Source organism: Scyliorhinus canicula, chromosome 25 (assembly GCF_902713615.1).
Source record: "Scyliorhinus canicula chromosome 25, sScyCan1.1, whole genome shotgun sequence".
Classification (NCBI taxonomy): Eukaryota; Metazoa; Chordata; class Chondrichthyes; order Carcharhiniformes; family Scyliorhinidae; genus Scyliorhinus; species Scyliorhinus canicula.
Window position 1 is genome coordinate 12,498,799 of NC_052170.1, and position 16,398 is coordinate 12,515,196.

Genomic DNA, 16,398 nt, shown 5'->3' on the forward strand with positions numbered 1-16,398 from the left:
TGGTACAAGATCCTGGACTGGATTCGCTGTTAAAAAAAGTGAAGCAGAAGCTTTGTTTAAAACGTGTCATTTGGAAAACCTGGACTGGATTTCAGAACGCGAATCACAAAAGGAAAGCGTAATGAGTGACGATTTTAAAGTGCGTTCTCGTGAGTGGAGCTCGGAAATTCTCACGTGACAATCACCTGGGGACATTCCGAGGAGGCATGCACAGACAATCACTTGGGCAGCACAGTAGCACAAGTGGATAGCACTGTGGTTTCACAGCGCCAGGGTCCCAGGTTCGATTCCCCGCTGGGTCACTGTCTGTGCGGAGTCTGCACGTTCTCCCCATGTCTGCGTGGGTTTCCTCCGGGTGCTCCAGTTTCCTCCCACAGTCCAAAGACGTACAGGTTAGGTGGATTGGCCATGATAAATTGCCCTTAGTGACCAAAAAGGTTAGGAGGGGTTATTGGGTTACGGGGATAGGGTGGAAGTGAGGGCTTAAGTGGGTCGGTGCAGAGTCGATGGGCCGAATGGCCTCCTTCTGCACTGTATGTTCTATGGGGTTCAGAGCGTATTTGCCCACAGTCCTCTTGTGTTCTTGAAAGGATTGGTGTATTAATGAGACCATCGTAGATTAAGATCTACTTTATAACCTGTATTCTAAAACTGGTGTGTAATTGTTAATCTGGGAGGGGGGGGGGGGGGGGGGGGGGGGGGGGGGGGAGGGGGGGGGTGCAAAAGCGTATTGTAATACAATCCTTTTCATGTTTAGTAAACGTTTTTCTTACTGCTAAAACTAATGAGCAGTCCAGTGACTCTGTTCCTCCGCATTTTATTTAGAAACGTTTGGGCCAGGGTTCCATTCTGGGATCTTCCAGTCCAATTATAATGATAACACTAACGGTGATCGTAACAACATCCTACCCAGAACAAGGTCGCCAGAGTGCAGGGATTGTAATTAAAACATTGGAGGCACGATCGAATAGGTGGTGATGGTGGAAAGAGAGATTCTACAGAAGACGGGCTTTTATAATGAAATGCAATAATGGCTTAAACGAAACCACAACAGCCTTTATACCACACGCAGCTCAGGGCATACCTCCTATTCCACAATATGAGTCATTAAATATCTTACGCTTGATTCAGCACAGTACGTTAAATATTCACAAGGGAAGAATGCAGATTCCTGGCTCGGTCACTGCTCTTTGCTACCAGCTACAAAGTCCGACAAAAGTGGGCACTCTGCCACCTCACTGGCCCCTTCCCTGAACACACTGTTCCTCCTCACAGTTCCGTGAAAAACAATAAAATGGAAGTGAGAAGGTCACCAAAAAAAATAGATATATTTCTAATTCCAACAAACCCACTCCCAATCGTCTGTTGGGCTTGAAAGGCAAACCACACCCCACACGCCAATATCGCCTCATGGTGTGACACACAAATCCATCGGTTAGTTCAAAAGGTCACCCCATGGGGCAACGAGTGATAATCGCATCACTCTCAGTGCAATACTGTGTGCACAATGGCGATCTTCACCCTCTAATCGCCAAGTGCAATCCACTTCTTAGCCAGTCACGACATCCGACATCCGGGGCCAACCAGTTGTTGACCTCCATCAATTATTTTCATTTTTTCCGTTATGTGGGATTCTGGGACTTTTGAACCACAATCCACAATTAATTTTCCCCATGTGGTGAACACCACAAACCATTTGCCTTGTGGATCTCGCACGGCACGGTAGCACAGTGGTTAGCACTGCTGCTTCACAGCGCCATGGTCCCAGGTCCGATTCCCGCCTTGAATCACTGTCTGTGCGGAGTCTGCACGTCCTCCCCGTGCCTGCGTTGGTTTCCTCCGGGTGCTCCAGTTTCCTCCCACATTTCCCAAAAGACGTGCTGTTAGGTGAATTGGGCATTTTGAATTCTCCCTCAGTGTACCCGAACAGGCGTCGGAGTGTGGCGACTAGGGGCTTTTCACAGTAACCTCATTGCAGTGTTAATGTCAGCCGACTTGTGACAATGATAAAGATTATCTTTGCAACATCTTGCATTCTGGTGTCCTCTTTCCCCACCCCTTCTTTGCATCCCTCCCTCCTCTTTCAATCCAACCATTGCTGACGTCATCTATAGCCAGCTGCTCGCTCTCTGAAACCCTCCCACCTCTTCTTCTCTGAGCAACTTTGTTTTTTAATTTAGAGTACCCAATTCATTTTTTTCCAATTAAGGGGCAATTTAGCCTGGCCAATCCACCTACCCTGCACATCTTTTGGGTTGTGGGGGCGAAACCCAGGCAGACACGGGGAGAATGTGCAAACTCCACACGGACAGTGACCCAGAGCCGGGATCGAACCTGGGACCTCAGCGCCGTGAGGCAGCAGTGCTAACCACTGCGCCACCCTGCCGCCCCCACGAAGCATCTTTTTGATCAAGGGAGTTGGTCACCTCACCCTCCAGCTGGTTTGCCGATCAGTTTTCAACCCACCCTTTGGGTTATTAAATGGCAAAGGCACTATAAAGATGAAGCATCAACGGGAAGGCAGTGTAGCGTCGCGGTATTGTCAGTGGACTAGCAATCCAGAGACCCAGGGTGATTCTCTGGGGGCCCGGGTTCGAATCCCACCACCGCAGATGCTGAAATTTGAATTCAACAGACATCTGGATGACAATGAAACCATTGTTGTAAAAACCCATCTAGTTCAATAACACCCCTTCAGAGAAGGAAATCTGCCGTCCTTACCTGGTCTGGCCTACATGTGACTCCAGACCCACAGCAACGTGGGCGACTCTTTTAAATGTCCTCCGAAATTGCCCATGCGAGATGCAAGGTTAATTGAGGATGGGTAACAAATTCTGGTTCAGCCAATGTCCATTAATTGGGGGGAATTAAAAACACATCATACAAAACAGTAACTGGTGTGGTGAAGGTTAGTGGTCGCTGGTGCACCTGGAACGTTGCACAAAGGGCACAAGGCCGCACCAGTGAAGGACAAATTTGAACCAAATATTAAGAAAACCCAGCAACAAAGTCTGAATAAAATTTGGAATAGATTTCAGTGGATGAATTCTGGAGGCACAGACTCTGGGGTCACCCAGGAGGTAACTGGGTGTCCAATGTCATGGAGATAACCCCCAAAATGGGCCAATTGGTCTTTGTCATCCATGTCTATCTTGTAAACCCATTGATCGCTGATGGATGGATGCAATGTCTCCGGTTAAACCCGCCTCTCTGAAGGCTTCAGTCGCTCCCGAATAAATACCAATTGCTTTTACCTTGGACTTTTCTTGACTGAGAGACTGTTGGCCGAGTCATTAACCATGGTGGACAGCGAAAGCGTGGAGCGAGAGTACACTTTATTAAGCCTGGAGCCTGAAAGCAAAAAGGAGGTGCTGGTCACGTGTCTACAACCATTCATTAACTTAAAACCTTTTACTCAAAGTGCTATTTGGCAACAACCGACCCCAGGGCACCCTGCATCGCTCACGCCAGTCGAGTGGTAAGGAACGTTACCGAGGGAATGTCTCAGAAATGGGGGCAGACCTCACAGTATCGCAGCAACAGGCCCCAGGATTTCGTAGAACAAAGAGAAGACGAGGTCGAAAGACTCTTTCACAAAAGCCTTTATACATAGCCTGGTGAATCTGCTGAAAACACTATGCAAATATTATATTTAAACGTATAGAAATTGTCAACATTTACAAAGAATACACAGCGCAAACAGGCCATTCAGCCCATCTGATCCATGGTAGTGCTTATGCTCCACAAGAACCTCCTGCTTCATCTCACTCTATCCCCACATCCTAGGATTCTTTTCTCTATTCCGCTTCCCATTTGATACACCAATACCGTATTCACCTCCCAACGTGGCAGCAGGCTCCACATTCTCCGCAATCCCCGGGTAACGGAGTTACTCCCAAGGGACTATATTATGTTCGTGACTCCAAGCTCCTCCCACCCCACCCCCTCCCGCAAGTGAAATTGCTTTCCTACCCCATCAGCCCCTCGCATAACCTCAATGGCCTCAAACCACGTCGACGTGGCCACAGCCTGTTCAACCTCTCCAGGTGCGTCGCCTCGCAGATCCAGTGTTGTGATTCCGTCTCCGCCCGTGCCTCCAGGTCAATTCCTTTTTTTTTATATTTAGTGTACCCAATTCATTTTTTCCAATTACGGAGCAATTTAGCGTGGCCAATTCATCTACCCTGCACATCTTTTGGGTTGTGGGGGCGAAACCCACGCAAACACGGGGAGAATGCGCAAACTCCACACGGACGGTGACCCAGAGCCGGGATCGAACCTGCGACCTTGGCGCCGTGAGGCAACGGGGCTAACCCGCTGCGCCACCGTGCTGCCTGCCCGTGTTCTTTCTCACAGTGTGGGAACCAGAACAACCGACAGCGTTGCAACCACATTGGTCAACGTTTCGAACAGGGTTAATAGCCTGCATGGAAGCAATGGGCCGAATGGTCCCACCGGTACTGTAATGACTCCCAATTCACATCGGTGGGGCACTCAAGTTGGATACAAATCTATTCTTCCATTTACGTTTGCTCGAACTGACGAAAGCGCAAGTTTAGGAAGGTATTAAACGCGTGCTGGAGTGTGCGAGGGGAACGAAGTGGATTGGTGCTTGGCAGCGACCTTTCACCTTTGGGGTCAGGGTTCAATGCAACCCAGGTGAAGGGGGGCGAAACGCACCTTGACGTAAAGGGTACTGAACGAAATGTCAGTAGAAACAGTAAAAAACATGGTCCTAATTCCATAGGTTAATGACTATGTTATCCAGACACGATGATGTGGATGTATCTGTGACATCAGTGGCCACATAACCAAAAGGCTCCCAGAGAGGGTAGCGCAGAATTGTCTGCATCCTGATTATACCATGTGCTGACCCGGAAGTCTTTGTAAATAGTATTTAATAAATTGTTCAAAGTTAAACTACACCGACAATCGCAGACAAACAAAAAAAACGCTGGACAAACTCAGCAGGTCTGGCAGCATCTGAGGAGAGTTAATGTTTCGAGTCTTCTTGAGCTGGCGAGATCGGTCCGAAGGAAGCAAAGGCTCAATGAGACGAGACAGCTTGTTTGAGCAAAGCCTCACAAACACTCGGCTATGAAATCCAAACAAATTCTGCTCTCAGTTGGCACTGAAACACTTGCAGGATGATGGGTGTATAAAAAAAAAAAGTGGTCAGCGGTTGGGAGCCGTTATTGGAATAGGGTCGGGGGAACTTCTGGCTACTTAAGAATTTTGCATTTACAGTGCAGAAGGAGGCCATTCGACCCATCGAGCTGGCACCGGCCCTTGGAAAGAGCATCTTACTCAAGCCCACACCTCCACCCTATCCCCATAACCCGACCTTTTGGACACTAAGGGGCAATTTAGCATGGCCAATCCATCTAACCCGCACATCTTTGGACTGTGGGAAAGAGGAAACCGGAGCACCCGGAGGAAACGCAAGCAGACACGGGGAGAAGGTGCAATCTCCACACACAGTCACCCAAGGCCGGAATTGAACCCGGGTCCCTGAAGCTGAGGCAGCAGTGCCAAACACTGTGCCACCCTGGCAGTACGCGGGATACCCGGAAGACGTCCATTTCTCAAGCACATGATAAATAAAACATATTGGATAGGGCACACGGAGCACACCAGAATGACAGGGAGTGGGATAGCTTGATCTTGGTTCTGGACAATGCTCGGCACAACATCGAGGGCCGAAGGGCCTGTTCTCTGCTGTTCTATGTATCTATGTATGCAAAAAACATGAGCTGAAACTTAACTATGCAAAGGGTGGCGTGGTGACACAGGGGTCAGCGCTGATGCCCCACAGCGCCGGGGACCCGGGTTCGATTCCAACCTTGGGTAACCCCGTGTCTGCGTGGGTCTCCTCCGGGTGCTCCGGTTTCCTCCCGCAGTCCAGGGTTGTGCAGGTTAGGTGGTGTTATGGGAATAGGGTGGGGGCATGCACCTAAATAAGCACTCTTTCAGAGGGCCAGTGCAGACTCGATGGGCTGAATGGCCTTCTCCTGCACTGTAGGGATTCTATGATTCTAAAATATATAAGGCATATGGAGTTCAGCCATGATCCCATTGAAGGGTAGAACAGGCTCGATGGGCTGAATGGCCTCCCCCTGTTCCCATTTGATAACATCAGGCAAGCACAATATAACACTCTGCCATTCTATTATTTAATGCTCAAAAGCTCATTGCATATTCATGGAATTGTGTAAATATAGAACTGTGCATTTGTTCTTGCCACTAAAGATTTTTTTTTTTTTTAAATGGAAAATTCTATGGATTTGAAAAAAAAAGGGGAATAAAGGCCATGAAAAGAGAAGCAGTCATCTCGGTTTTAAAGTGGGCCACGCACGTCACACTCCCCTTATTTGGGCATCGCCATTCTATCACATTGCAAGGTGGGCCTCTCAATGGGAGCCACCTGTCTCTCTCTCTCTCTGTCGCAACTGCACATCTTCGACACTAGATGGAGCTTCACATCAAACTACAGCATTGAAAGGAGGACTTGCATTTATATAGCGCCTTTTCTCCCTCATAATCATACAACATCCCAAAGCCCTTTTAAGCCAATGAAGCAGTAATGTAGGAAGCCCGGCAGCCAATTTGCGCACGGCAAGATCCCACAAACCGCAACGTGCCAAATAAACCAGTTAATTTACTTTTGCGAGGCCTAGCTTCAGGTATTTGGGTGGCTTTGGATTGGGCCCGACTCCATAAGCCGAATTATATTAGTCTGGTGACTGAGGTCAAGACCGATCTGCAAAGGTGGGATAACCTTCCCCTGTCCTTGGCGGGCGGGATCCAGTCGATTGAGATGAACATTCTTCCAGTGTCTTCCTATTTTCCTCCCCAAGTCCTTCTTTGGGAAGGTCAATAAGATACCATCTTGGGCAGGCAAGACTGCGAGGATTCGCAGGGTAGTCCTTCAAAGAGACAGACAGTCGGAGGGGGAGAGGGTGGGGGAGAGGGAGGGGGCTGGCATTGCCCAACTTTCCTGCTTTAATTATTGGGCAGCCAATGTTAGGCGACCCAGGGTCCACTTGGGTGCATGTTGAGGTTGTGTAGGGAACCTGGTTTGGGGGCGTTGGTGATGGCGTTGCTCACGTTCTCGGCATCCAAATTCCAGTGGCTGTTTCCACTCTAGAAACATGGAGACAATTCAGACAACATTTTAAACTGGGGTGGGTGTCGAAGTTGGCCCGCCCTCTATCTGTGCGGGCCGGTGAGATTGGACGCCACGTTTGAGGTGTGGGGAGGGAGAGATGGGGCTGGAGAGATAGTTTGCCAGTCTAGAGGGATTGACGGTGAAATCTGGGCTCGGACTCCTTCAGACATCTCCAGAGTCGGAATTTTATACGACGGACCTTCCCGACGTTCCTCGTAGCACAGCCAGCATCTCTGATGGAGAGGGCCCTTTCGCTCATGGAGTCGAAGGGGGGTAGGTCATCCGGCATTTATGGATAGATCTTGGCAGAAGATTGGGCTTCAGTGGAAGCGGTAAAGGCGAGGTGGGAGGAGGAGTTGGACTCCACGTTTGATGAGGGGATGTGGAGTGAGACCCTTCACAGGGTGAACTCCATGTCCAAGTCATGGTCAAGCGAGTTTGGGAGTCTGGAAATCCTAAAACGAGCAAACAATGGGATTTGGAAGCAGACGTTTCAATTTAGAGATTCACAACTTATTTTCATCATTGATACAGCTGCAGCCGTGTTTGTTATCCGAGATGGAGAGGGGGCACAAGAAATCTCGACGTCACCTTCCCTTATGGAACCTGGTGTGGAACTGACTGGCTAGCCAACAGCATTAGGTAAAGTTAGCATTAGAGTGGAATATGATGCCTTCCTATTGTTAGCAGAAGGCAACACGATCTGCCTGATGGGGGAAAATTGGATAAAGAAAGTGTGGGTTAAACTAGGTCATGTTAGTTACATTAGGCGTCAGAGGCAGCGTGTCGGTCATTGAGGAATCGTTAAGAGAGCACAATATGGTCTTTGAGCATATGAACAGAGTGCGCGAGTGGGCCATTCAACCCCTTGAACCTGTTCCGCCTTTTAATAAGATCATGGCCGATATGACCTTAGCCTCAAATCTGCATTCCACCCCCCCCCCCCCCCGCTTCTCCCCCCAAACATCATCTCATTTTTAAATGCCTGACCTCTTAAAACAGTGACGTCTAGTCCTACATTCCCCAACAGGAGGAAACATCCTCTCCACATCCACCCCGTCAAGACCACTCAGGATCTTAATTGTTTCAATCAAGTTGCCTCTTACGCTTCTCAAAGCGGATACAAGACTAGCCTGTCCAACCTTTCTTCACGGGAACCAAGGGATAAAATGGACCATCATGTATGATAGTTAATACCATAAGTCCGCCGATCATGCTAACAGCGATGTTAGAACATAGAACATAGAACAGTACAGCACAGAACAGGCCCTTCGGCCCTCAATGTTGTGCCGAGCCATGATCACCCCAGTCAAACCCACGTATCCACCCTATACCCGTAACCCAACAACCCCCCCTAACCTTACTTTTATTAGGACACTACGGGCAATTTAGCATGTCCAATCCACCTAACCCGCACATCTTTGGACTGTGGGAGGAAACCGGAGCACCGGAGGAAACCCACGCACACAGGGGGAGGACGTGCAGACTCCACACAGACAGTGACCCAGCCGGGAATCGAACCTGGGACCCTGGAGCTGTGAAGCATTTATGCTAACCACCATGCTACCCTTTTGAGATTTCCCGAGAGGACTGATATTTCTAGCCGGCGAATTACTTTACACACACAAATGACATGCCAGTATGCCAACTAACGAAGAAACGCGCAAGGATGCACTGCTCAGTAAAGTGCTTGCTTTGCTTATTTATGTCGTGAATTGAATGGTTGGCGCACAGGATATGATGGTGAGAAATAGCGAGGGCATTCTACGCATATAAATTAACAATGTAGCTGAAGGCGGTCTCCTCTGGGTTTAACAGTCATTATTCCCCACAACCCAAAGATGTGCATTGGCCACGCTAAATTTCCCCTTAATTGAAAAAACAAAATGGGTACTCTAAATTTTTTTAAAAGTCATTATTCCACTGAGGCTTAGAAAGATGGGATTGTTACAAGAACTTCACCCAAAGCACTCTGGGATATGAAAGCAAGATGATATTTTTGACAGTAAAAACAAACACCCAGTCCTACCAGTCAAGTATTGTTGATGTCAGTTTAGTCATATTGTATTCTGGGAAATGATATCTACGAATTATTTTACAGCACTCCCTTAGTGTAATGTGCTTGTCGGATGGCTTGATTTAAATTACCAAGAACACTTGATATACCTAAAGCTATCAACGATTTATTAAAATTAACTGTGGGTCAACTATATACAAAACAACAGATGACTAACAGTGTGATCATGCACAATCAACCTCTCTCTTCCGGCTCTCCAGTCAGTCTGAAGTCACTAGACTCTAACATTCACTTGCATATTAATGAGACTCCTAATGGTCAGTCAATGAATTACAATATCACTACATTTAGTACTGCACTGGAAGCACACACTCAATATTGCACAGAGACCTGGAATAAAGAAATGAAGAGTGCTGGAAAAAGAGGGGGAGGGAGAGAGAGAACAATCAGAGGGAAATTGACTTTGCCACGATTTTCCACAAGGGGCTCCACTCGGCCGCAAATAAACAGAGTAGGGACTGCCCACGGGGATGACCTCTCTTTCCCTCATTCCTTTCGGAACAGACATTAAATGAAGCCTTCCGAGGGCATTTCAACACCCACCTAGCAGACCCTTCACAGGACTGCGGGTCAGCACGGAATCATCACGAAAGACGGACGACTTGGGCCGAGGCTTCTTCCCTCTGCTCGTCAAGGTCTTTGCTTTCAGAACCTTGTCCAGATCGTCCATTATTTTGAGCTGTTGCCGCCGGAGGTACTCCTCTTTGATGAAGTTCTTCTCCACTTTATCTTCCTCCACTTGTTGCCTTAAAAATGTGACCAGCGCACGAAAAAAATAAATTAAATTTAGGCCGACTATTTTAAAATAAATAGTTCACACTCTCCTGGAAAATGCTGATTATGGATGCACAAAATAGTTTTTGGTGAGTCAACAGTGTTAGCGATGTTAAATCGATTCCGTCCTCATCCCATGTGTCCCCCCCCCCCCACACCCCCGGAAAGCTTCACAGTAAAGGCAAGGTGGTAATATAATCAGGGCCTAGTTTGAAGGCTGATTAAATTGGATATCCTAAATTAAAGAATTGGGCACTTGAAATTAAAACCACAGTCCGCTCCAGCAAGGCCTCTGCAGAATCAAGATATATAGAAGTCTGCCGGGCATGGCTTGGGCAGCCCCTGATAACCCCATAAAGTTATTATCGCTCCTACTGGAGATGCATTGGCCTATTGGCCACAGTTCCTGATAACCCCTCGAGCAATCATCGTTCTGTCAACAGGTCATCAACCAGACCATTGGCCGCTGGGCCCTGCCTCCTGAGACTCCGCTGGCCAAAGGCCAAGAGCAGGCGGCGACAAGGGGATAAAATAGACATTCCCGACATCTAGGAACCGAAGACTCGAAGCAAAGACTCGGTGTGTGAGGTGGGCTTGACCAGACCAGAAAGGAAGGAAGGAAACAAGCAAGCGAGAATGACCTTTGCAAAGAACATAGAACATAACAGCGCAGTACAGGCCCTTCGGCCCACGATGTTGCGCCGTCCTGTGAAACCCCTCTAAAGTCCCTCTACACGATTCCCTTATCGTCCATATGCCTATCTAATGACCATTTGAATGCGTTTAGTGTTGGCGAGTCCACTACTGTTGCAGGCAGGGCATTCCACGCCCTTACTACTCTCTGAGTAAAGAACCTACCTCTGACATCTGTCCTGTATCTATCTCCCCTCAATTTAAAGCTATGTCCCCTCGTGCTGGACATCACCATCCGAGGAAAAAGGCTCTCACTGTCCACCCTATCTAATCCTCTGATCATCTTGTATGCCTCAATTAAGTCACCTCTTAACCGTCTTCTCTCGAACGAAAACAGCCTCAAGTCCTTCAGCCTTTCCTCATATGATCTTCCCTCCATACCAGGCAACATTCTTGTAAATCTCCTCTGTACCCTTTCCAATGCTTCCACATCCTACCTATAATGTGGCGACCAGAACTGCACACAATACTCCAAATGCAGCCGCACCAGAGTTTTGTACAACTCTTTACAACTTAGCACTGTGGCTTCACAGCGCCAGGATCCCAGGTTCGATTCCCCGCTGGGTCACTGTCTGTGCGGAGTCTGCACGTTCTCCACGTGTCTGTGTGGGTTTCCTCCGGGTGCTCCGGTTTCCTCCCACAGTCCAAAGATGTGCAGTTTAGGTGGATTGGCCGTGATAAATTGCCCCTTAGTGATCAAAAGGGGTTATTGGGTTACGGGGATAGAATGGGGCATAAATGGGTCGGTGCAGACTTGATGGGCCGAATGGCCTCCTTCTGCACTGTATGCTCTATGTAAGAGAACTGGAGGGACACGGAGATCAGTTCTACAACTTACCAAACCACCTTTGTGGGTAGTATAGGCGAATCCTGGGTGTTTCTTGTATGGATCGTGGGTAATTTACAGGTTAACTATATTTGATAAAGTGTGTTGCATCATATCTGTGTCCGTACCGTTCTCCCCATCAACAAAGACACCTGGGTAAACTTTGCTTAAGGAGCTGGTTGAAGAATCTGAATTGGACAGATGCAACAAGGTGCTGGATACCAGAACCATAGTTTGATTTAGCATACCATTCCAACAAGACTAGTTAGGTATCGAAGGTAAAAGCATTCAAGGTCCACAAGGTTTATACCCGTATCAGAATGTAGCCAGTGTCAAAAAGTAAATCTCACTGCTCGTTTTATAGTGAATCAGAATCCCAATGCGCGGAATTGATGTCTATACCGTGAAACGCCTTGCTGGAGCGGACTGTGGTTTTAATTTCAAGTGCCCAATTCTTTAATTTAGGATATCCAATTTAATCAGCCTTAAAACTAGGCCCTGATTATATTACCACCTCGCCTTTACTGCGAAGCTTCCGGGGGGGGGGGGGGGGGGGGGGGGGGGGGGCTGGAGATGGGATGAGGACGGAATCGATTTAACTGCAAATCTATCTCCAACAGATGTAGAGGCGGCCAAGAGCTGGATTTGCGCGGCAAATATTTTTGCCCCGTCTCACCGGGGCTCCTCCTTCTTCTGCTCCTCCAACCACATTCGCCGCCTCCTGAAATCGTCAGTCCTTTTCTGCTGCTTCTCCATCAAGGCCGCCCGCTTCAAGGCCATCTCTTCCTCCGCCTTCACCACATCCTGCAGCACATCAGAAACAAACAGGGGAAAAAACCAATCGCACAGAAGTCCCAAACCTGGCTTTAACCCCACCCCCTGGACGCAGCGTCCACAATCCAATTAGATAAGAGAGGATCAAACTTGCCCAAAAAAAAAAAAAAAAAAGTAATTTGGCTTGGAATCATTTCCCTACCGGCAGTCGATTAAGTCCTTCATATTTATGAAGTCCACTGAAAACCCCTGGAGAGAAAAAACATTACTTCACTCACCACTTCTCTATGTTAACTACATTAGTGGGGAGGGGGTATTGGGCAAGAGAACCTAAACATGCACCATTTTGAGGAATGTCACAGGAATGCCACCTTGCCCTGGATTACAAACTCCAACCCTCTACCTTCCTGATTGGTTGCTTCTCGAGTGTTGGTCACACATTTATTTTTCCGCATTCAATATTCTTAGAACTGGTAAACAACTGGCTGCAAAGAAAACTTAAAAATAAACCTATTATTAATGCCTCGGTGATTTAGGTCCTGGGTGTAGCTTGCTAGATTACATAGGTCCGACACCCATTCCTTCACCAATCCAAGTTTAAACCTCTCCCAGGTCCCCTGTCTGATGTGCAATGTCAGGACGGCCCAACATGCTCCACACCCGTTGAAGCATAGCCACTGTGATGTAGGGAAAACTAGACAACAATGCACAGCAAGCTCCCACAAACAGCAATGTGATCATGACCGTTAATCTGCTGTTAAGGCTGTTACTTGAGGAATATGGTCATGTGAATGCCCCTTTAAGAAAGATTTGGTCTTACCACATGACTTGTAGCATGGCTTCAGTGATGTCACTTGTGGGTGGAGCTGGGCTGTGGCTGTCAGGTGAGAGGGGGATTAGTGTTTGGGTTTCAGTTTCGGTTTGTTGCTTTGGGACTGCAGAAGAGAAGCAGTGTTTCCCGGTTTTCATTGTTCCAGTGAACTGAAAATACATTGGGTGTGGCAAACTGCCTTGGGAACTGTAAAAGATAGCGTTGTTTTCCGGAAGGAGTTTGGAATCTGCTGGTTGGAGGCTGGATCTCAGGGAAAGGACCAGTCCCATTCAAGTGAGATTGCAGTGTGCTGGGCCACGTCCTTGAAAGGGGTTTTGGTTTATTGGATTTTGTTATTGAATTGGAACAGTTACTAAGGGGGATTCATTAAGATTTATAGAAATAGATTATTGTAGCTGTTGTGTTTTCTTTGTTTGTAATTGATAGTAAACTCTTGCTAAGTGTTTTATAAATGTTAACTACATTCTTACAATAAACCTTTGTTTGGATTAAAGTGTCGAGGAAGTCTGATGAATCACGCATGAAGCGAAGGCTCTTGTGCTCATCCGAGCCAAATTCAACAGAAAAGTTGTAGGTCAGGTGAGCTTCATAATACACTTTGGAGTTTCTGAGCCCTGGCCCGTAACAATATAAATTGGCCAGGACACGAGGGATATCAATACAATAGCACCTTGGGATCAGTTACACCAGCACGAGGGACCTGGTTTTGAAGTTTCATTTGAAAGACATCACCTCCGAAAGTCGCCTTCCCTCAGTGGTGGTCTGCCTCGGTAGGTGGCACCCCCTCTGCCTCAGAGTCACAAGGTTCTGGGTTCCACCCCCACTCCAAGGCTCGAGCTCAAAAATAAAATGATGTCTGGCGGCTTCCATTGGTGCACTGAGGGTGCACTGCACTGCTCGAGGTCCTGTCGTTCAGGTGAGGCGTCAAGCCCTGTCCGCATGCGCAGGAGGATGTGAAATAGCCCACGGCGCTATTTCTTAGAATTTACAGTGCAGGAGGAGGCCATTCGGCCCATCGAGTCTGCACCGGCTCTTGGAAAGAGCACCCTACCCGAGGTCAACACCTCCACCCTATCCCCATAACCCAGTAATCCCACCCAACACCAAGGGCAATTTTGGACACTAAGGGGCAATTTATCACGGCCAATCCACCTAACCTGCACATCTTTGGACTGTGGGAGGAAACAGGAGCACCCGGAGGAAACCCTACGCAGACACGGGGAGGATGTGCAGACTCAGCACAGACAGTGACCCAAGCCGGGAATCGAACGTGAGACACTGGAGCTGTGAAGAAATTGTGCTATCCACAATGCTACCGTGCTGCCCCCCCCCCCCTCCCCCTTTCGAAGAGCAGCAGGGTGTTCTCCCCAGTGCCCTGGCCTAAACCTATCCCTCAATGACCAGGTACATCTATTCTTGTGATGTCTGAGGGGAAGAAGCTGGAATCAAATGGAACCGTTTTGCAATTCAGCAAAGATAACGACAAAGACACGAGGGAGGAGCTGGCCAGAGTTGATTGGAAGGCGAGCCGAGCAGGGAAGACAGTGGAACAGCAATGGCAGGAATTTTTAAGGGGTTATTCGGGAGGCAAAACAGAAATTCGTCCCAAGGAGGAGGAAACATGCTAAGGGGAGGACAAGGCATCCATGACTGACGAGGGAAATTAAGGACAGCATAAAAGCAAAAGAAGAATGGAAGGAGGTGAGGTTTAGTGGGAAGCCAGAGGATTGGGAAGCCTGTAAAAACAAGCAGTGGACAATAAGGGGGGAGAAGATAAAATGAGTGCAAGCTAGCTAGCAATATAAAAGAAGATAGCAAGAGTTCTTTTCCCCAAATATGTAAAAGGTAAGAGAGGCAAGAATAGACATTGGACCACTGGAAAATGAGGCTGGAGAATAGTAATAGGAAACAAAGAAATGGGAAGGGAACTGAATAGTTACTTCACGATGGAAGACACCAGTGGGATACCAGAACTTCAGGATAATCAGAGGGCAGAGGTGAGTGTAGTGGTCATCACTAAGGAGAAGGTTCTGGGGAAACTGAAAGGTCTGAAGGTGGATAAGTCACCTGGGCCGGATGGACTACACCCCAGGTTTCTAAAAGAGATAGCTGAGGAGATTGTGGAGGCATTGGTGGTGGTGATATTTCAGGAATCACTGGAGGCAGGAAGGGTCCCAGAGGACTGGAAAGTGGTTAATGTAACACCCCTGTTTAAGAAGGAAGGAAGGCAGAAGATGGCAAATTATAGGCCGATTAGCCGGACTTCAGTCATTGCAAAGATTTGAGAGTAGATTAAAGATGAGATTGTGGAGTACTTGGAAGTGCATGATAAAATAGGACTGAGTCAGCACGGCTTTGTCAAGGGGAGGTCATGTCTGACAAATCTGTTAGAATTCTTTGAGGAGGTAACAAGGAAGTTAGACAAAGAACAGTGGACGTGATCTATTTAGATTTCCAGAAGACCTTTTGACAGTGCCATATAGGAGGCTGTTAAATAAGTTAACAGCCCATGGTGTTAAGGGTAAGATGAAAAATGAAATGAAATGAAAATCACTTGTCACAAGTAGGCTTCAAATGAAGTTACTGTGAAAACGCCCCTAGTCGCCACATTCCGGCGCCTGTTCGGGGAGGCTGGTATGGGAATTGAACCGTGCTTCTGGCCTGCCTTGGTCTGCTTTAAAAGCCAACTCTTTAGCCCTGTGCTAAACCAGCCCCTATACTGGCATGGATAGATGATTGGCTGACTGACTGAAAGCAGAGAGTGGGGATAAAGGGATCTTTTTCAGGATGGCAGTGGGTGACTGGTGATGTTCCACAGGGATCAGTGTTGGAACCACAGCTATTCACGATATACATTAACAATCTGGAACAAGGAACTGAAGGCACTATTACTACATTTGCAGATGATACAAAGATATGCAGAGGGACAGGTAGTATTGAGGAAGGGGGCTGCAGAAGGACTTGGACAGGTTAGGAGAGTGGGCAAAGAAGTGGCAGATGGAATACAATATGGAAAAGTGGGTGTTTATTCACTTTTGAAGGAGAAATGGAGGCATAGACTATTTTCTAAACGGGAAACGGCTTCGGAAATCAGGAGCACAAAGGGACTTGGGAGTCCTCATTCAGGATTCGCTTAAGGTTAACGTGCAGGTTCCGTAGGAAGGCAAATGCAATGTTAACATTCATGGCAAGAGAGCAAGAGCAAGGATGTACTTCCGAGGTGGGATAAGACTCTGGTCAGACCCCATTTGGAG

At 47.8% G+C, this 16,398-nt stretch overlaps 1 protein-coding gene across 5 annotated transcripts in view; it reads right to left on the reverse strand.

Moving 5' to 3' along the window:
• The window catches only part of camsap3 (calmodulin regulated spectrin-associated protein family, member 3), a 210,047-nt gene that overhangs the window by 13,200 nt on the left and 180,449 nt on the right, over window positions 1–16,398 (reverse strand). For all 5 annotated transcript variants that reach the window (XM_038785076.1, XM_038785074.1, XM_038785073.1 and 2 more), the window contains 3 exons: window positions 12,215–12,342; window positions 9,789–9,991; window positions 3,255–3,351 (listed from right to left, as the gene is read on the reverse strand). In XM_038785076.1, the coding sequence (XP_038641004.1) occupies window positions 3,255–3,351; window positions 9,789–9,991; window positions 12,215–12,342 (428 nt within the window). The remainder of the gene's footprint in view (window positions 1–3,254; window positions 3,352–9,788; window positions 9,992–12,214; window positions 12,343–16,398) is intronic.